Source organism: Phyllostomus discolor, chromosome 5 (assembly GCF_004126475.2).
Source record: "Phyllostomus discolor isolate MPI-MPIP mPhyDis1 chromosome 5, mPhyDis1.pri.v3, whole genome shotgun sequence".
NCBI classification, from domain to species: domain Eukaryota; kingdom Metazoa; phylum Chordata; class Mammalia; order Chiroptera; family Phyllostomidae; genus Phyllostomus; species Phyllostomus discolor.
The window spans coordinates 146,979,238-147,000,798 of NC_040907.2; the positions used below are offsets into that span (position 1 = coordinate 146,979,238).

Here is a 21,561-nt window from a genome sequence, read left to right on the forward strand (position 1 = left end):
ACTATCAGTAGTTCAAGGTCAACTCTACCCTGTTCCACTGCTCATATGGAATACATGTGACCAGGTGACCAAATGTGAAGGTTGGAAAATAAAGACAGGACTTCCATTTTGGCCAAACTGGAGAGTTTACTCTTTGTTGCATGCTCTGAGATTTTCTTCCTCCTGGTGCTCACTGGTACCCTTCCTTTATTATTCTTCACTCTACTTCTGCCTGCCAAAATGCCACCCGTCTTGCAAGGCACAGCTCAAATGCTCTTTCTGCTATGGAACCTCTCCTGATTCCCCAACCAGATGTGCACGTTTTACCCTTTGAAACCCCAAAGAATCCAGGGCATTTTGACTCACTTGGATGTGTACGTGTGGGTGTTTTGTGTTATAACCATTCTCAGACAAAAGATTCCAGAGGGCAGGACCTGTGCTTTATCTTAGTACCCTCCGCAGAAACTTCTACTGTGCCTGGCACGTGGTAGCTGAATAAATGAACTAATCTGTATGAGCTTCTGAGCTAACGGTGACTTTGTGAGGGGAAAAAAAAGAGAGAGAGAGGCGATCCGAAGAAAGTTATCCTCTAGGGAAGCAGAGGAGGTGGAAGTATTTAAATAGCTAAAAGCTCTAAAGGCAGAGATGGTGGAGAAGGGGTGTGGCTGGAGGGAGACGGCAGACCTGGAATGGCCCTTGAGGGAAGGGTTAGGACCTGGAGGATAAGGCTGGGAATGTGGGAGAGACACAAATTCAGGAAAGCTCTGCACCTTGAAATTGAGGTGGAAAGGACATCCACAAGTTCTATTTGTTTTCCCCTGTCACAGGAGGAAGGCTTTGCTTCACTGAACATTTTCTGTTGTAAAATCCTGAACTCTGTTAGTTTCCTCTTTCTGCCCACCTGGTTTTTCAGGTAGGGAATCTGAGGTGCCCTGCTGGAGACCAGTGTTCAGATCATGGTCAGGAAGGGTCTGCTTCTCTGACTCCAACAAGGGAAGCTCAGAATGCTCAGTGACTCATGGTTTCTGCCTTGTCATTTAAGAATGGCTCAACAGCTCTTTTATTCAGAGTGTACAAACCTTCCTGGCATACTTACCTGCACAAATCATCTGGGAAAATGGGTTTCCTCCACCTGAGGAGTCGTGAGGGTGTTTCTGAGACCAGGAGTCATGCTGTTGGGGATTGTCAGTGGTCCACAGTCTCTTGCATCCAACCCAGGTTGCATTCCCCCCAACTCCTGACTTCTCACACGAGGCTGCTCCCAGAGTAAGCTTCTCTCCTGTGGTCCAGGCTGTCTCCTGCTGGAGTCCTCTGAAATGGGTCCTTGGATCAGCTCCTATGGCTTTCTTTTTGTTTTGGTGGAAAAGTGAACAATTGCATGATGCTGAAGTCCTGTGTTTGTTTTCATTCTATGTGTAAAACGGGACTACTGCCCATAATATTACATTTAAAGGATAGTTTTAGGGGAGAGCTGAGGCACCATGCTCTTTTTCATGGTTTAGTTGTGTTGCCAAAGAAATATACATTAAAGATACCTCAAGCAGCTGTAACAATTGAACTGAGGAATAAAACTCCAGGCTGGACAGTGGAATTTGATATTAGCCATGCAGATGATGGTGAATGAATTTAAGAGAAAAGGGAGGAATATAAAAAAGGCCTGCTGCTGGTGCCTGCATTGTCCTAGCAAGGCTTTGCTTTGCGCATTCAGTCTCTGGCTGTCAGGTTGTTGGTAGGCTGAAACTCATCAGCAGGTGGGGGCTGGAATTAGCTTTGCTGGTCTAATCCTTTAGCCCTGGGCATCACAGTTTTCACAGTATTCCCACCATATGCTAATTTCCACTGGATTTTTCTCATTCTCTTTAGGTTTTCTAATTTTCACTCCAGTCCCTCCATTTGGCCTAGATACACCCAGCTCCTTGCCAGATCCTCCCTTTAGGGGGTCTGTCCCTGGTGGGTCTCATAGCTGTTTGGAACCACACTGAAGGAAGCTACTAGTACCAGCTTCATTCAGCATTACCAGCTTCTTTGATAAGGATGGTTAATAAGTCTCAACTAGCATACCAATTCCAATGCATTGGTAGTGGTTGTCTGAATCTCATGCTGAGAGTGATTCTGATACATTAGTCATGGCAGCTATGGTCTTAGGACAGGGCAGCAGCAGTGTTCATGATAGTTATCACATTTACTCTAGAACCTCCTGCAGTCAGGCTTTGCCCCTTTGACCTGCCCACCCCCCACCTCCATGGATCCTGACTCCAACGTGGATGTAGACGTTACACCTTTCCTTTTGGGGGCCTTCCTACAGGGGTGTTGTTAGCTTCTTAGAAGTTACAGCATGTCTGAACCAATCTGAGTTCCAAAGTTACAGTGTGTCGTGTTGCCATAGCTGAGTGTGAGATAAGAAAGCCGTGAACGCAGGGAAGGGCCCTGCAGAGTTAGTGGGAGGTAGGAGGGGGGACGTACCCAAGGAAAGCGCTGCAGAGGGCTGGGAAAAATAGGAGGAAAAGGGAATTGTACAAGATGACGTGCCAGAAGAAATTTTTGTGATTGTTTCATGATAACGTGATTGTTTTACACGCATATTCACAGAGCCTCTCAGGCTATTTTCCAAAAGCTGACTGTGAAATTTTACCAGTTTAAAAGCAAACAGGATATTGTTATTTCTTCGACTTTCATGTTTTTAGGAATGAAGATAACATACCTTTAGTCAAGAACAGAAAACATTAAAAAAAAAAGAAAAAGAAAAACCAACTAACTACCTCAACTATATACACAATATAATTTAGGATGGCATACTAAAAAATATGACTAGTCAAATTCAGCTGTAGACATTTGAGAATGTTCTTGCTGTTTATATCTTCAGACATGTAAGATTTCCATTAAATCAAATTCCATAAGTGTATTGATTAAGATAAAAAGCCTAGGTTTTACTAAACCTAGGTTGTTTGATTTTGGCCTTAGTTTCTGAAACTATAAAATGGGGATTATAATAAAACTTATTTCAAATGGTTAATGTGTATGAAGTGCTTAGCACAGTGCCTGCCAAGCACATAATAAATGCTTAATAAATATTAGCTGTTATTATTCTGTCTAATTTACATCTGGGAAATATATTCCAGTATAATTTAATAAATATATACTTTCGGATATTGATATAAACAAGCACCCACAGCATCTTGAAATTCTGAGCAGGTGGGAAATACTGAATAATGTAAATTTTATTTTGGTCACATAATATGGAGGGAAGAGAGATATCCCTTTCGCAAAATCATATTTGCTACTACCACTACTACTAATTTACTAATAATTATATTTTATACTAATGCAGCAATTTATACTAGTGCAGCTGCAGCACACTGGTGTGCCACACATTTTTTTAAAACATGCAATACCTGACTGTTTATTCAGGGGCATTAACCTCTTCTCCCTTCAATTGTAAAAAAAAAAAAAAAAAAAAGACAAAAGTCAACACAATAGCTATCTGGTGTGAATGAATAAAAAATTATACCTATTTTTGGTCAAATTGGCAAAATATATAACTTTTTTATGTGCTGCAGAATGTTAGTAATTAGTTTAGGTGTGCCATGAGATTGGAAAAGGGTTGAAAATCACTTTACTAACATAGTACTGACCTCATTTCATCTCTGATGAGAGTGGAGCAGTGTACTACACGTTGTATACATAAAATAGAGTCCAGAGAAACTGGTCAGAAATAAATGTGGGCTTAACTGTTACTGAGACCACATCTGCAGCACCTCAGGAAAGCCTTGGGTCCCTGAAGAGAGTGATCTGTGTAGTTGCCAGATTTTTGCTGAACATTTCCATTTTGCCTTTATACTTACTAATGGAATTATTGAAAGGATTACATGAATTAGGCATGAAATGTATTTAATGTGATCCTCATACAGCAATGCTCGGTGACTCATCCATTCACTCAGTAAATATAAATATTTATGGAGCATCTACCATGCGGCAGGCAGTGGTCGAGGATGGCCAGTGGTCCTGCTGATACAGCGAGATCACGATTTAGAAATTCCCTGTTCACAGGGAGCTTGTAGTTTTCAAAAGTTGTCATTGAAAAATTTTTTCAGTTACAGGTTACATTCAATATTATTTTGCTTTAGTTTCAGGTGTCAGAGAGTTTGTATTCTTATTAAAGAGCACTAGAAAGAAACAAATTAAAAAGTGGTAATAAATACTACAAAGAATAACAAAACAGTGTAAAGGAGAGGGTGGTGTAGAGATACTTTTTTACAGAGAGTAGCTGAGGAGTAAATGTTAGCTTTTATTATTGTTTCATCACATTACATTTCTAAAGTCTATTTTGCTGAGAGAAGTAACAGAAAAAGAGGGCAAGTGACAGAAGAGGGAGAAGCGCAAAAGGTAATAAAGGAAAGCTACTTGGGGAAAGTGGGGAATCGAGAATGCATTGAATAGGATGAATAATAAAAAACTAACAATGAGGAGAAGAAAGAGGAGAAAAAATGGTAGAAAAGTAGAAAACAGCTGGGGGGAAAAAGAGGCAGGAAAGAGGGAGAATTGAATTCAAAGAAATTCATTTTGCTCTTTAATTGCTCAATGAACTTGAAAATGTTTAGCTTTAGGATGAGCAAGCTAATGGTGCTTTCAGGGCAATGTTCAGAGGGCAGGACTAGTGATGTAATTCACAGAACCCAACACAAAATGAAAATGTAGCCCTGATCATTCAAAAATTGTTAAGAATTACAGGACGGTGATGGCAGAGCATTAAGCCACATGCAACGGCATAGGTCACACACTCATGAGCCAGCCCAGTCTGAGCTGCACACAGAGCCTATCACACAGAGAGCATTCAATAAAATACAGTGGTTGTTGAATGAACAGAACCCGGGGCTAATTATTTTTGAACTTCTCTGAGGATGGCTTATATTTAAGAAAAACTGATTTTATTTGGCTTCAATTTCAGATTTTCTTTTATTGTTCTCCACTGTGGAGTTCCGATCTCTAGCAGGAATTTTCCCAGGCCTGCCAGGGCCAAGAGTAGCAGGAATGATACTCTCTTGCATTTACAAAGTGTGGCCACTTGGGGTCATTGTACCAACAAGGCAGAGGCTGGAAGAGTGTGGCAGGCAAGATATCCCCAGAGTGTCTAAAGGTGCCAGGAAGTGTTAGTTTATTAGAGCCAATGTGTAAAGACTGTCCGTACTTTACATTTTGGTGCAGCTCTACAATTATACAATGAGGGCTCTTAAACCATTTAAGAAACATCTGAATGATATTAGCAAAGTCTTGAGAAGTTGAAGAAGATGGGGAAGTCAGCTACAGAGTTTCCAGGAGTAGGGAAGGGAATCTTTTTGTGGAGTCACACCCTACCTCATGAAACATGTGTTTACAACATTAAGCTTAATATCAGAAGTATCTGCATGTGGATCGTGCATTTAACAGCTATTAACTGGGCTGGCCGGTGAACAATAGAGACACTGTTTCTGTGCCTGGAAGTAGAGACAGCCTCAGTGATTTATTTACCACCACATGTGCCCCAAAGGCTAAGCAAGCACTGACTCCAAGGACAACAAAGAGGTGTTTGACTTCGAAGCCAGATCTTGGGGGCTCACTAAAGTGGATCAGGATCCAAGAGACTAACCCAAACACATGGCCCCCTTTCATCCTCCAGAACAGAAAACAAATTTCAGGCAGTTTCTACTAATTGAGCATTCAGAAAAAATGAGGTTCAGGCTAAGAGAACCCTGATAAAAAGTTAGGATATTTTGTTAATGATTTAAAAAAGAACATTTGTATGATGGTTTTATTTTTATTTTGCCAAGAGGGAGCTAAATTCTGGGCTTCCTGGTTTAATAATAAATGCCTAATAATCCTAGTTGCCATCGCTAATGTTGATTGAGCTCTAGGCTAAACGTTATACACACATCATCTTCTTTAATCACCATACAACTTGGTGAACTGGGAACTATTATTGTCCCTAATTCACATTTGAAGAAACCGAGGCTTGCACAAGTTAAGTAACTCTTGCAAGGTCCGACATCGAGTAAAAGATGAGTTGGAATTTGAACCCAAGCAGTTAAATGCCAGGCTAGGGGAGCTGCATTCTCCAGCCTTCTTCTTAGGGCAGGGCTTTCCCAAGATTGGTTATTAGTCTGAAGACAAGCAGCTCAAAGTATGTCATTAATGACTAAGAGTTAATTTCCTGGTGAAATCCTTACTTTACTGCTTAGTTTCATACTGGACACAGAATGTATCTCCTGCCCTGCCAGGATGCATCTTGGACACAGAATGCATCTTACTGGTGTATCTTGCCCCTGCCAGGAGTCCTAGAGAGAGATTTGGGGTGGATCTCTGGAAGTCAGTACACACTGCCTAAAAAATATATTCAACATGCATGAGCAATCTGCCCGTGTGTGCCCTGCTACCCTCCAACCTCCTCAGACCAGACTGATTAAGTCATTTATCTCTTGGGTAAAACAACCTTGGAACATTCTTCTTGGCTGTCTTAACTAATGGGAAAAACAGGAACTGGTGAATAGGTCCATCTTTTCCAACTTACTGCTGTGTGGCCTTGGACAAGCGACTTAATCTCTGTCAGTCTCAGCTACTTCAAGTTAAAAGATAGTAAAAGTGTCTGCCCCACAGGATTTGAGTTAGAGTTTAGTAAAGTTAGTACTAATTTAATTACTAAATTAAGTTACTAATTAAATTAGAATATAAAGGGCTTACCAAACAGTGCTCAGTAAATAGCTGTTATGGTTTTTATCTTGGCCTATAACTGAAATTCTTTATTTTAGAGACTTTAGTAATATATCACTTCAGAATAGGCTTTTGGTGGGGGACTCATTTATTATATCTATGTCCATAGTTAAAATTTACATAGTTATTTAGGATATTTAGCTTTTAAATCTTAGCAAAAATCTTCAGGTACTAATGAAACTGTCAGAAGTCACAAAAGGCCCTGGCTGGAGTGGCTTAGTGGTTTGAGTGCTGGCCTGTGAACCGAAGGGTTGCCAGTTTGGTTCCCAGTCAGGGCACATGCCTGGGCTGTGGGCCAGGTCCTCAGTGCAGGGTGCACGGGAGGCAACCACACATTGATGTTTCTCTCCCTCTCTTTCTCCTTGCCTTCCCCTCTCTAAAAATAAATAAATAAAATCTTAATTAAAAAAAGAAGTCACAAAGGGAACCAGCAAAAGCTGTTTCAGAAGGAGAAGTGGTATACAGACTTCCTCCCTTCTTCTTTCGAATTGCAGGGAAAATATTGCTGCTTATGTTGAGGTAATCGCTATGGGTAGGTGTTGAAAGAGGCCAAGAGTGAGGAGTGCCTAAGCTGGCTTCCCAGAATGGGTATCTGGAGCTGGGTTCGGAATGATAGTGTCAGGATTAGTGAAGCAAAGGGGAAACGGTCTGGGTAATGAAGGCTCAGGAAATGAATGACCCGTCCCGATACAGTTGCCAAATAAGAAGCTGGCCTGTGGCACTGCTCCACTCTCCTCACCTTGCTTTCCCCCTCAGAGCAATGAATTCTGGCCATGTGCACCAACTGAGCTAAGACAGCCTGCCATTTTCCTGCAGAGACAACTGGTTTTCTATTCTCTTTGTAGGAAGGTTCAGAATTTGTCCTCATGTCTTATGTTTCAGTTTCAGGTTCAATTTTCAAAAGGCTTATCTTGCCCTCTCAAAAACTGAACCTGCAATTCAGTTGTGCTAACACCAGGTGATGTTGCCCCAGTTAAGTGGAAAGGCAGTCGGCTAAGAAAAAAAAATGTATTTTACTTACTTAATAGAACTCACTGGCAGGAAGGACCCAAACACTGGAAATTAGGAATTTGGCTTGATCCAAGAGTAAAATTTTAAATAACTGGAGGAACAGATGAAGTTGATATCTTCTGACAAAAGTCCTTAAATACTGTTTCTTGTATCGAAGCTCTTGATTAAAGTGGGTATCGGAGAATTTGAGGTAACATTTTTATTAGTACTGCACATTTCTGTTAAGGCAACTGAATAGAGCCACATTATAAAGAGCAAGTTTGAAGAAACTAACTTTTACAATTTGATATCATTCTAATTTCTAATTGTTACCAATCACAGAGTAATCAAATTCCTGCCATATGCGCAGACCTGTTTAGAATGCTTCTTTCCATTTCATCCTGACCTCTTTCCAGTGGCTTCAGAGCTTCACTATTGTCAGGTTTCAAAACCCTTCCAGCTTTCTCTTAGATATGTGCAGAACTCTATGAGGAACTATAGGATATTGCAAAATTTTAAAAAAGTTTCTTTGACCTAAAGAACCTTAACATGATGTGATGGTGCTGGTAAGCTTGGGAAGGGATTTTTTTTGTTTGTTTTATTTCTGCATATTCTTGCAGGTCAAGAAAGTGAGATTTCCCAGAGATGATATGGATTCTCCTGTACTAACAAGACAGTGGAAACAGGCTTGTGATGCAGCTTCTGGCAGAATGAGCAGTCGGATGTAGCAGAGCATCCTTAGTCTTCTAAGCCAGCATGCACTGAGGTCAGCGGCATTTTGGTTCCCTGGGGGCCAAGTGCACAAAAATAAGCAAAACTCCCAAATGTATAAACAGGAACCAATAAACACAAGTGCAAACTGTTAAAAATCATTGGTAGAATGGACAAATGTGCTAAATTGAATCTAGACTCATTCACATTGGGGAAACAAATATAAAGAGATTAGGTTTTTGCCAAATGTCACCCATCTGTGAAGTGAAGCGAAAGAGCCAGGAATTAAATTGAGGACGCCTGTCTTCAGAGCTCATGATTTTAACTATTATACAATATGCCACCTCCCAGGTTTTTGTGGGAAGGAGGATGAAGTTAGGCTTCTAGTACAAGCTCACTGAAGCGGGTGAGTTACACAGCTGGATAGTAAAGGGCGTGGTTGACTTAAAGGGAAGTTCAGAGCCCTGGATTAATGGAGGCCAGAAAATAGTTGTCCTTCAGGGGTAGGGTTTGCACTCTCTTCCTGATTAATCTTCCTCAGTGGCTGCTTTGATGACAAACTGGTTTAGTCTGCGTCACACAAACATGTCATTAAACAGGATTCTTCCACACTGGTACCTTTGTGCAAGACTCTCTTTTCCCATCTCTGATGCCCTATCCTCTCAGAAATTCCCACCGGTCCTCATCCCAGCTATAGCAACTTGGGGACACTTGGATTTAAGGATTTTGGCATGGAATCATACATTGTCCTGGGTCTCTCTTGCATCTTTGCCATTAACTGTCATAGTTCTTTGTCATTTTTTTTGGCGCTTATAATTTATTTTCCAAGTTGACTGGCCTCTGTGAACTTCCTGCCATCAGGAACATAAATACACCCAGGGCAGACATCATGGTCAACAGCGGGATTTTCCCAGTTCATTCCTAAAATAAATATTATTCCTTAATACACAATTTTGCTTCTCTTGAGTGCACGTTTCCTTTTTCTGACTCTCCACCACCAAGTACATCAGATCTTGTTAAGCTTTCCCTTCGCTTTTATTACAGGTTGAGAGTGATTATTTTATTTTTGTAGCAGAGGGTCTCGTATACAGAAAACAAGAATATATGTGAAAGCCAGGCTAGTCTCAAGGCAGCAACTGGGACAAGCGGTGGGGTTGAGCGGGAGGCGATGCGCTCTTCTCCTTGCCCTTCCAGGGAGTACCTTGGCCTTGGGCAGGTGTCAGGGCCTGGATCGGGGCTGGGTGACTGGTCCGCTCCTCTCCGTGCCCGCCCCGCCCATTTGCGCTCGCCTGAATGCTGCTCGCTCCCGCGGTCAGCGCGGTGCCGCGCCTCGCCGGCTCCTCAGCTTCCAACCAAGATGGCGGAGAGCGGCGAAGGTCTGGGGACCGTCCCGGAACATGAGCGGATCTTGCAGGAGATCGAGAGCACTGACACAGCCTGCGTGGGGCCCACTCTCCGGTAAAGCTGTCATCCTTCCAGGACCTCGAATTGCCCCCTCCAGCCTCTTGGCAGGAAACGGGTGGGGCAGCCCGACAGGTGGTGCACGCAGAGGCGGGCGGGGGCGGTCCGGGGCTCCTGCCTGAGACCCCAGCCTGGGACCCCGGCGGAGCTGGGGCGGGGCGAAACTGGCAGCTGCACCTGTAGGCTCTGCCGGCCTCTGCCTCGGGACTGTCACCGCGCAGGCGGTGGGTGTGGCTGCCACTGCGCCTCTGACCCTGGGAGCCGCGGCGCCACCCCGCGTTTGCCTCCCAGCCTGGGGCCTGCCGGGCTGCCTGTGCGAGGCCGGGCTGAGGGCTCATTGGTCGTGGGCCTTCGGGAGCGAAGGTTAACTGCTGGCTGACAGAATGACTGATGTGCGGAGGCGCGCGCAGGTGGAAACCCTGGAGCGCTGGGCTGCCGGGGCTGTGGGAGAATTGAAACTGAGCGGGAGATGCGGGTACCATCATCCGAGGACGCCATCTGAGTGGGCGAGAAGGGAGCGTGGGCTGGAGGGGAGGGTCTGATGCTTAGGAACGCGCCAGTGTGACCCTGCATTCACCCAGGAAAGCTTTTACTTATTTACGAAAGTTTCATTAATTTTGCATTAATTTCTCCGTTTATTTTCAAAAGGATCTCCACCCTTTAAAAATAGAACTAGGTAACGAATATTCCGGACTGACTGCCTGCTGCCCTAATAATAGATTATTAGTCGACACCGTACTGATCTGTTAGGTTAGCCTTTTACATATAAGGATTCATCTTTTGCAGTGATGATCATGAAATTATGATTCGCTTAGGGAACTTAGGGCTGATTGTCCTTCAGCATTATTATTTTCAGTATACACTTCCTAGAAATGGAGTGCTCTTATGTTTTGTGGTCCTGTGGATGTAATGTAAACTGAAACCGGTTGAACTTATAATGCAGGTCCATCTTGCCCTGAGAGTCCGGAGACCTGGGTTTTGCCCTAGTCCTATCACTGGTGAAGTGTGCAGTCACGGGTAAAGGTCATTTAACCTTTCTGGACTTAAACTTCATTATTTGTAGACTGGGTAGGGGTGGATGTTTAGATGCCCAGAAAGCCCAGGACATTAGGGACCTTGTCTATTTATTCACTGCTCTATCCCTAACACCGAGCATATGGCAGGCACCTGGTAAATTTTTGTTACATGATGTTCTTGCTATGATATGATAAGCATGATTAGTGCATTTCCTTAAATATTCAACATAATTATTTCTTTTTATAGAAAGGTACATTTGGTAATGAAAGTAGAAATCATAGATTAAATGGGTGCTTTGTTTTCTTCATCGTGTTGTGAAACTGAAATAATACAGTATATGGTATAATTACTGGAACAGTCCACTTTTGAAAACAGTATTGGTTATGAAGGAGATGCTTCCTCTTGGGAGAAGTGCTAGGCAGTACCCTTGAAAAAGGATGAAACTAATTTAGAATTTTGAAATATGTTGAGAAACTTTTGTGACACTTACAAATAGAACATTTGTATTTACATATTACTCTGTTCTACTTTGCTGGACAGTTGTGTCACCTACTCACTTTGTTGAAACCTACACTCTTCTCTTTGGCTAACTCCAGTGACTCATACTTATTCTATTTATACCCTTGTCATCTCTCATTTACAAGCTGACTCTCTCCACAGACATGGAAGGCACTGCCAGCAGTTCTTTTTCTTGAACAGTGTTTAAGCTACTATTTTTTCCCCTAGGTTTCAGGAGTGAGGTGCTAATATTAAATTCTAACAAATCTTTTATTATGGTAAACATGAAATGTTTTAAAAGTAAACTAGTGTAATGAAACACCATGAACCCGTCATCTTCAATATACCACCTGGCCAATCTCATTTGATCTTTTCCTCTATCCATTCTCCCTCACCCTGGATTATTTTGAAGCAAATCCTAGACATCAATACATCCATAAATATTTCAGTATTAGTATTAATTTTTGTTGTTATTTCCTAGTTATCTTTCATCTGGCCTGTAGGCGTATGTTTTCTTAATATTTTTCTCTGTGGCAGTCTTTTTTTAGCCTGACCTTTTCTTGATGCACTTTTTTTTTTTTATCAGATCTGGCTTTCTAAGGGAAGTCAGATGACTACATGAGAAGCATGTATACACTCTTGACAGTGCCTGGCATATAGTATGATTATTTGACCACAATGGAATTAAGTTATAAATCAATCATAGAAAAGACTGGAAAATTCCTGAATATTTGGACACTGAATAACATACATCTAAATAAGCCTTGGGTAAAAGAAGAAATCGAAAGAGAATTTAGAAAGTATTTTGAATTGAATAAAATTAAAATATTACATACCAGAATTTTTGGGAATCAACTATAGCAATACTTTGACAGAAATTTATGCACTAAACACCTGTCTGTACTGGAAAAGAATGGTTTCAAGTCAATAGTCTCACCTCCTAACTTAAGAAACTAGAGGGCCTGGGGTGTGGGAGCCATAACGGTCTGCCCCATGCTGTGTGTGCAGATAGCCAGGGTGTGGCCTGTTATTTCCCGTGGAGACGCCTGTGGATCTACATCTGCTTCATCTTGTCCATCTCTGGTCTGTCTCAGGTCCGTCTCATGGGCTCCCAATGGGCTGGACCATGGTTGTACTGGGCAGGGGCATCAATGGTTTGGCCACCAGTTATCACCTGAGCTGGGACACCTGATCCCTGAGGGCGCACATGGGAGGCTGGATCCACTCTACAAGGGCCAGGTGGTGCTGTCTTAGAACTTGGGCCTCGAGGACTTCAGCTGGTGGGAGAGTTGGGAGTTGGGACCTGCTCAAGGTTTTTCCTTAGTTTCTCCTCTTCTTGAGGACATGTGAGGAGCAGGTTTCTGAGCTTGTCTTGGACTCAGAAGTGTTACGTGTCTGAGACTATCCAGCTGCCCATAACAGTTTCCTGTATTTAGGCAGTGCCATGCATGCCCTGCTCTCTGGGATCAGGGGGCTACTCTACCCTTCACCTCTCCCCTCCAAACCTGTTTTGACTGGGCTAATGGAGTTGACCACACCTTGGGGCAAGGACCCTGATGAAACTGTGCACAGTTTTGCTGAGCGCTGCCTTTGACCTGAGGTAGTATCTCTAGCCAGGGACTGTCTCTGCTGTGGACTGTTTGCAGGTAACAGCTGTGAGCTCAGCATATGATCCTGCTTTCCTAGTCTCTTCCAAACTGAGCAAACTCATCATTCCATATTACAGGGGCTGCTGCTGGGGGTAGGGCAGAACTCATATCCAGACTCAGCACTCAATTTGCTCATTCTCTGGGCCCTAGTCGAGCGCTGACTTAAGTGGTCATTCAGAGAACTGGAGATACTTCCCCAGGCACTTACCCCACCTGACCAGTAGGGGGGTCACTGTTCTCAGAGGCCAGCGAGTCTGTGGGCTAAGCATCTAGGCAGAAGGACACTGGAAAGTGTCTCTAGGGCACATTTGCCTGGATACTGACCATGTTATTAGTGCCGTTTCATCTTCAATGCTTAGCAAGCTGTTCGTGTCCTGAGCATCATCACTGCTGTTGTCTATGAATGTGGTGAATCTGCAGTACTGAGGAACCTGTCAGCCTGTCCTGGGATTTGGACATTTGGTGCTCTCCTTAGAAGATCCAGGCATACTGGGAATTGTGTACCACTCAGTTGCTTTCCCAGAGCAGGATGGGAGCCACCAGGAACTGTTCTATCACTTGGCACAGGAAGGAGCTGCCACACAATTAGGACTAAAGGAGCCACCAAGTCACTGCTTGGTCCATCTACATAGGAACCACATCCCCCAGTATACACTAAGCCATGGGAAAAAAACCTGGAGTCGACTACTCATTTCCTGGCTGCTCACAGGCTGCCCCTGACTCTGGCTGGAGACTCCTGTGAGGGTGTTGCTGTTAATGATTGTATAGAAAGTGGGTGCCCCGCAGCAGCCCAACCCCTGGGCTCAGAACCTGGCAATTGATCTCCATGCCCACCTCTTCCTGACCCTGCTGGCCAGGAGTCTTTCACCCATGAAAATAAAAGTGCTGGAGCTTGAAAAAGAAAAACTAGAAAAAGAGAGCAAATGAAATCCAAAAAAGCCAAAGAAAGGAGGTGATAAACATCAGATAATCAGTGAAACAAAAAATAGAAAACCAATTGAGAAAATCATTGAAACCAAAACCTGAATCTTTGAGATCAGTAAAATTGATGAACTTCTAGAGAAAAAGTACCCAAAAAACCAATGATCAGGAATTACCCATTCCCAGTAGGAATATCAGGAATGAGAGAGGTAACATCACTATAGATTCTACAGACATTAAAAAAGATAAGGGAATATTATGAACAATTTCATTCCAGTGCATTTGATAACTTGGAAGAAATGGAAAAATTCCTTGGAATATACAAACTATCAAAGCTCACTTATGAATATATAGATAACTGAATAACGTATCAGTGAAAGAAGTTGAATTTACCATATAAGACCTTCCCCAAAAGAAAATTCTGGGCTCAGATGGCTTTACTGGTAAGTTTTACAACATTTAAGGAAAAATTGGTACCAATTCTATTAGAACTCTTCCAGAAGAATTGAAGAGGAAGAAATATTTCTCAGTTCATTTTGAGGTCAACATTAACCTGATATCAAAACTAAAGAAAGACATTACTAGAAAATAAAACTATAGACTGATGTTACTCAACACAGATGAAAATAATTTAAACAAAATTTTAGCAAATTAAATCCAACAGTACATAAAAAGAATAATATATCATGATCACATAGGATTTATTTAAAGAATGTATGTTGGCTTGTATTTGAAAAACCAGTCACCATAATTCACCATATTAAGCCAAAAAAGGAACACTATAGGTACAGAGAAAGTATCCACAAATCTAATATTCATTTCTGATAAATACCCTCAGAAACAAGGAATGGAAAATCCTCAGCCTGAAAAGGGGCATCTATGAAAAATTTGTAGCTAACAATTTATTTAATGGTGGAAGACTAAATACTTTCTTCCTAAAATCAGGAATAAAGCAAGGATATTTATTTGCACCAATTCTATTCAACACTGTGCTGGAGGTCCTTGCCAGTATAAGACAAGGAAAAAAAGTAGATTAGGCACTGTCTTTATTTGTAGACAATGTGATCATTTATAGAGAAAATCATATGCAATCTAGAAAAGCTACTAGAACTAGTAAGTGAATTTAGCAAGAATGTAGGATACCATATGAATATGCAAAAAACAGTTGTGTTTCTAGATGCTAGTGTTGGAGTCCACCCTGCCTGGTCTCAGGTAGCTGTAACCCCCTGCGACTTAGGCTGAGTGAGAGACCTCTGAACCAGGAGACAGTAAGGAGACAAAACTTATTTCCCTGGCATGAACGCTGCCTGTACTGTGCCTGGCCTCCAATGCTTGATCAGTTAGCCAATGACAGGTAAGATTTCCCAAGGGGGGAATTGCCTAAGACAGGCATGATCATGTGGAGGCCTCAGGGAAGGACTTGGGGGGCTGTGAAAATGAAGGGGTGATCGACATCAACCCCTGCCCCCTCGGCTTTGTCAAAGCATGAGTCCATGTTCTTAGTTGTGGAAATCCAAGTCTCCTGGCTGCCTTTGTCTCCTCTGCCTGACTCAGGCCTGCGGAAATAACATGGGTGGTACAATCCAGACCAGAGTCAGCAGACCCCCAGGGTAATCAGGCCTGGGACATAGGATATGCAAGATCCTGTGAGATCTGCTTGCTGGAGGATGCTATTGAATTAGAATATGAAGGCACAGGTAGGAAACAAGACTAGCCTTTTAGGTCCTGTAGTCTTTTTAAGTGATAAAACACAAACTCTCAGCCCAAAATCCCAGTGGGAGTTCTGTCAGCACCTTTGAAAGCTACCTATTCCTTTTGATCTTCCCTCCCAGACTGTAATCCACAAACTGTGACTGTATTCTTTTTATTTATTTATTTATTTATTTATTTATTTATTTTTAGGGAGGGAAGGAAGAGGGGGAGAGAGAGAGAGAGGGAGAAAGAGAGAAAGAAACATCAATGTGCGGTTGCTGGGGGTTATGGCCTGCAACCCAGGAATGTACCCTGGCTGGGAATCGAACCTGGGACACTTTGGTTCAATCCACTGAGCTACGCCAGCCAGGGCTTGTGACTGTATTCTTAATAAAAGCCTACTCAGGCGGGGACTGGGAGCGCTCTCCACTAGAGAGAGTGGCTGTTTCGTACCTATTTCCCCACAGGACTCGGTTGTCCCTGTGTATGTTTTTCTCGTGTTTCGACGGGCATCTGCAGTGATGGATACTGCTGGCTCAGTATCTGTCTCATGCTAGCAAGGAACAATCAAATTGAAATTAAATTGATATAATAAAAATATGAAATAGTTATATGTGACAAAAGATTTGAGAGACTTGTACATTACTAACACATAATGCTGTATTTATTGATCAGTTTTCCTTAAATTGGTCCTAAATAAATGCACACATAATGCTGTATTTATTGATCAGTTTTCCTAAATTGGTCTTCAGGCTCAAGGCAATTGCAATAAAAATCTCAAGAGAATATTTGCGTGTGTGTGTGTGTGTGTGTGTGTGTGTATGTAGTAATTGACAAGCTGATTCTAAAGTTCACAAGGAAATGCAAAGGATCTAGAATAGCCAAAGTAATTTTGGGAAAAAAACTAAGAGTTGGAAGACTTATACTACCTGGTTTAAAGACTTATAGTGCTGTAGTAATCAAGACAGTATAGTACTAGTGGCAAAATAGACAAACAGAAATTGAATAGAGACTCCATAAATAGATTCACACATATGGTCAATTAATTTTGATAAGGATACAACAATAATTCATTAGAAAAAGATAGTTTTTAAAAAATCCTTACCCAGGGACATTTTTTTCCCATTGGTATTTAGAGAGACAGACAGATATTGATGTGATAAGAGAAACATCGATTGGCTGCCTTCTCATACGTGCCCCAAACAGGGATCAAAACTGCAGCCTGAGTATGTGCCCTGACTGGGAATTGAAACCTCAACCTTTTGGACTACCAGACAACATTCCAGCCAACTGAACCACACTGGCCTGGGCAGAAAACAATAATTAAAAAAAAAATAATGGTGGTGGTGGAACAATTGGATATCCATATGCAAAATAATGAACTTTGCACTATAAAAAAAGACATTTCACAAATAAAATGCAAAACTATAAAACTCATAGAAACTATAGGAGAAAATCTATGTGACTTTGGTTTAGGCAAAGATTTCTTAGATACTATTCCAAAAACATAATACAAAAAAGAAAAATTGAGACTTCATCAAAATTGAGAACATCTGGTCTGCAAAGAGACTGTTAAGGGAATGAAGAGACAAGCCACAGATGGGGAGAAATGTTTGCAAATCATATATCTGATAAGGAAAAATTAAGTTCAGAATGGATAAAAGAAGACTTTAAGACATAAGAAAGCAAAGAACCCAATTAAAAATAGGTAAGTGAGTCCTGGCCAGCATGGCTGTGTGTGTGTCAGTTGGTTGTGTGACATCCTGCAAAGGGAAAGGTTACAGGTTCATTCCTGGTCAAGGCACATGCCTCAGTTGTGAGTTTGGTCCCTGGTTGAGGAGTATATGAGAGGCAACCAGTCTGTTTCTCTCTCACATCAATATTTCTCTCCCCTTCTTTCTCCCTCCTTTCCCTTCTCTCTTAAAATAAGTAAAATCTTTAAAAAAATAAAAATAGGTGATTTGAACAGATACCACATGAAAGAAGATACACAGAAGGCAAATGAGGATATGAAGAAATGTTTAACATCATTAGTCATTAGAAAGTGGAAAATAAAATGACAACATTAAACTATGATGATATTGGAATGTCTAAAATTTAAAAAATTGACCACACCATATATTGGTGAACTTGGGAAATAATCACCCTTATACTCTGCTATGGGAATTTCATAGATGCCATTTATCATGTTGAGGAAATTTCCTTCTCTTCCTAGTTCATTGGGAGTTTTTATTGTGAAGGAGTGTTGAACTTTGTCAGACTATTTTTCTGCAGCTATTGAAATTATTTTGTGGTTTTTAACCCTTATTGATATCGTGCATTACATTAATGTTCAGGTGTAAATCAACCTTGCATTTATGGGATAAATCCCACTTGGTCATAGTATATAATCCTTTTATATGTCGCTGGGTTCTGTTTGCCAGGGTTTTGTTTGGAATTTTTGCATATACACAAGAGATATTGTTCTGTTACTTTCTGGTTATGCCTTTGTCTGGTTTGGTTATGAGAATAATACCTTATAGAATGAATGAGTTAGTGTTCTCTGAATTGAGGTGATCATGTTTTTTTCTCCCTTTGTTCCGTTCATGTGGTGTATGACACTGATTTTTTTTTTAATGTTGAATCACGTTTGCATTCCTGGGATAAATTCCATTTGGTCGGGTGTATAATTCTTTTAATAATATGTTGTTGGATTAGGTTTGCTAGTATTTTGTTGAGTATTTTTACATATATATTATTAAGGGATATTGGTCTGTAGTTTCCTTTTTTGGTGATGTCTTTATCTGGCTTTGGTATTAAAATAGTCCTGGTCTCAAAATGAGTTACATTTTTGGAAGAGTTTGTGAAGAGTTTGGAAGAGTTTTAATCTTTTAAATATGTGATAGAATTTATCAGTGAAGCCATCTAACTTTTCTTTATTGGGAGGTTTTTGATTTCTGATTTAATCCCTTATATCTGTTCATCTTCATTTTCATTCATTCTAAAGTAATTTTAAAATTCCCTTTGTGATTTTTCTTTAACTCATTTGTTATTTAGAAGTGTTTTGTTGAATTTCCACATATTTGTGAATTTCTCAAATGTTCTATTATTGATTTTTAATTTCATTGCTTTGTGGTCAGAGATCATGCTTTGTCTGATTTCATTCCTTTTAAATTTATTGAGGCTTGTTTTACAATCTTACATAGGGTCTATCCTGGAGAATGTTTCATGTGCCCTGAGTGTGTATCCTGCTGTTGTTGGGTGAAATACTATATAGATGTCTGTTAGGCCTCAGCTTATAGTTGTTTAAGCTTTTTGTTTCCTTTTTGTTCTTCCACTTAGTTGTTCTGTCTGTTATAGGGTAAGTATAGTTTTTGCTGTATGTATTTTTGGGCTCTCCTGTTAGTATGCTCTCTATGTGCATACTTGTTATATATTCCTGATTGACTGACTCTTTTACCAACATAAAATATCTCTATTTTTAGACTTGTATTAAAGTCTATTTTGTCTCATTTTAATATAGTTACTCTAGCTTTCTTATGGTTGCTCTTTACATAATATGTCCTTTTACTTTCAACCTGTTTTTATCTTTAAATCTAGAGTGCCTCCTATATATAGCATCTTGTTGGATCTCATTTTTTCTTTTATTAATTCAGTTTGACAGTCTCTGACTTTTGATTGACTTGTTTAATCTGTTTATAGTTAACTTCATTTATATAGTTGTATTTATGTCTGTCATTTTATTATTTTTTTTTTGTATGTCTCATTTCTTTTCTGGGTCCCTATTTTTTTTTTTTTTTACTATTTTTCATTAAGTGAATATTTTCTAGCATAACATTTTAATTACTTTGTTTTTTCAGTATATTTTTAAAAGTTGTTTCTTAGTAGTTGCTCTCAGATTAAACTTCAAATTTATTCTAGCTTAATCTCACTGAAATACAGAAATATTACTTCTATATAGCCCTATTCCCTGTTTTCCCTTGTTGTTATACATGTTACATCTGTATATGTTATAAACCCAACAATACATTGCTGTAATTGTTACTTTATGTAACTTTTTGTTCTTGAAGGAAGCTGAGAGGAAAGCAAGTACATGTTTGTAGAATTTGTTGTGTTAATCTTAATTACCATTTCTATTTCTCTTCATTTGTTGCTGAATTTTTAGTTGCATTTTGTGTCATTTTCTTATTCCTGTATAGCTTTGCTCCAAACCACCTCTTTTATACTGTTACTGTCAAATACATCACGTTTCTGTATGCTTTGCCCACCAGTAGAGTTATGTATGTGTTGGTTTATGCAGTTGCTTTTTAAATTAGTTAAAAGAAGGAAGATGCATTTATGTTGTATTTAATAATTACTTTTGTGTTTTACAGTTACCTTTACTGGTACTCTTTGGTGTGTGATGTGTATATTCATACCGCCATCTGGGCTTACTCTTTTGATCTTGTGGAACTTCCATTAGTATTTCATGTAATGTTGGTGTGCTAGTAACTAAATCAGTTTTTATTTATCTGGGAGTGTCTTTATTTTACCTTCATTCTTTGAAAGGTAGTTTTGATGGATATAAAATTCTTGGTTGACAGTTTTTTCCTTTAGCACATTGAAATATGCCTTCTCACTGCCTGTTGGCTTTCATTTTTTCTGATGAGAAGCCAGCTGTTAACTTACTGGTATTCTCTTATATATGGTGAATGATTTTCCTTTTCTGGAAAAGCAATTGCATAAACCAACACATACATAATTCCAATGACTTCCAACACATAAACCCAATGTATTGTTGGGTTTGTAACATGTAATGTATACTTTTCTGCTTTCAAGATTTCCTTTTTGTCTTTCATTATTTTTACTATGAGGTGCCTGGGCATGAATCTCTTTGCATTTATCTTCTTTGGAGTTTATCATCTTAGATGTTTACATAACATTTTTCATCAAACATGGAAAACTTTAGTCATTATTTTTTCAAATATTCTTTCTGTTCCTTCCTGTTCTTTACTCCCATCATTTGTATGTTGGTGTGCTTAATGGTGTCTGCATTCTCTGAGGCTGTATTAATTTTTAAAATTTTTTTCTGTTCTTTGGATTGCATCATCTCTATTAATCTATCTTTAAGTGGTTTGTGTTTCTTCTGACAACATGTTCCCTTGAGTTTTTCTGATGACTTTTTACTTTTTGCTACTGAATTTTCAACTCCAAAATTTTCATTTGTTTTTTTATAATTTCTAATTCTTTGTCAATATTTTATATTTTATTTTAGTGTACATTTTATTAGACATTGCCATTATACCTTCCTTTATTTCTTTAAGCATGGCTCTCTTTGGTATTATGAACATAGTACTTTGAAATCTTTGATTTAACATCTGTGTCTTCTCACAGGGCCTGTTTCTTTTCCTGTGTATAAGTCACAATCTCCTGTTTTGTCTCTCATAATTTGTGGTTGTCATTGAAAATAGCAAATTTTAAATAATCCATTGTAACAACTCTTGATATTGATTTGCAGCTCTTGACATTGATTTGCAACTCTTGATATTGATTCCCACCACTCTGCCATTCTCTGGGGCTTGCTGTTGTTTGTTTATTTGTTTAGTGGCTTGGCTGGACTATGTTAGTCAAGTGTATTTCCCTCACCGTGTGAAGACTCTGCTGTTGCTCTTCAGAAGGTGCAGTCTTGGCATGCACAGAGTCACTCTGGGAAGACTGTGGTTTTGGCAGAGTTCTCTTTGACTCTCATTATTTAGTCACTCCCCATTTCTCTCTCTGCTTCCAGCTCCTGGCAACCACTAATTTGCTCTCTGTGTCTATGGGTTTACCTATTCTGGATATTTTATTTAAATAGAAACATACAATCTGTAAGTTTTTGTACCTGGCTTCTTTCACTTTAGCATGATGTTTTGGGGATTCATCTATGCTGTAGCATATGTCAATA

At 40.2% G+C, this 21,561-nt stretch overlaps 1 protein-coding gene and 1 pseudogene across 3 annotated transcripts in view; both read left to right on the top strand.

Moving 5' to 3' along the window:
* The window catches only part of EXOC6 (exocyst complex component 6), a 169,075-nt gene that overhangs the window by 1,898 nt on the left and 145,616 nt on the right, over window positions 1–21,561 (top strand). The window contains exon 1 of one of the 3 annotated variants that reach the window (XM_028511942.2): window positions 9,729–9,879. The exons of the other annotated variants lie outside the window; for them this stretch is intronic. Within the exon in view, the coding sequence (XP_028367743.1) occupies window positions 9,779–9,879 (101 nt within the window). The 5' untranslated portion in view covers window positions 9,729–9,778. Of the gene's footprint in view, window positions 1–9,728; window positions 9,880–21,561 lie in introns of those variants that run through there. 3 annotated transcript variants of the gene reach the window in all.
* On the top strand, window positions 10,643–14,027 carry LOC118500868 (annotated as a pseudogene).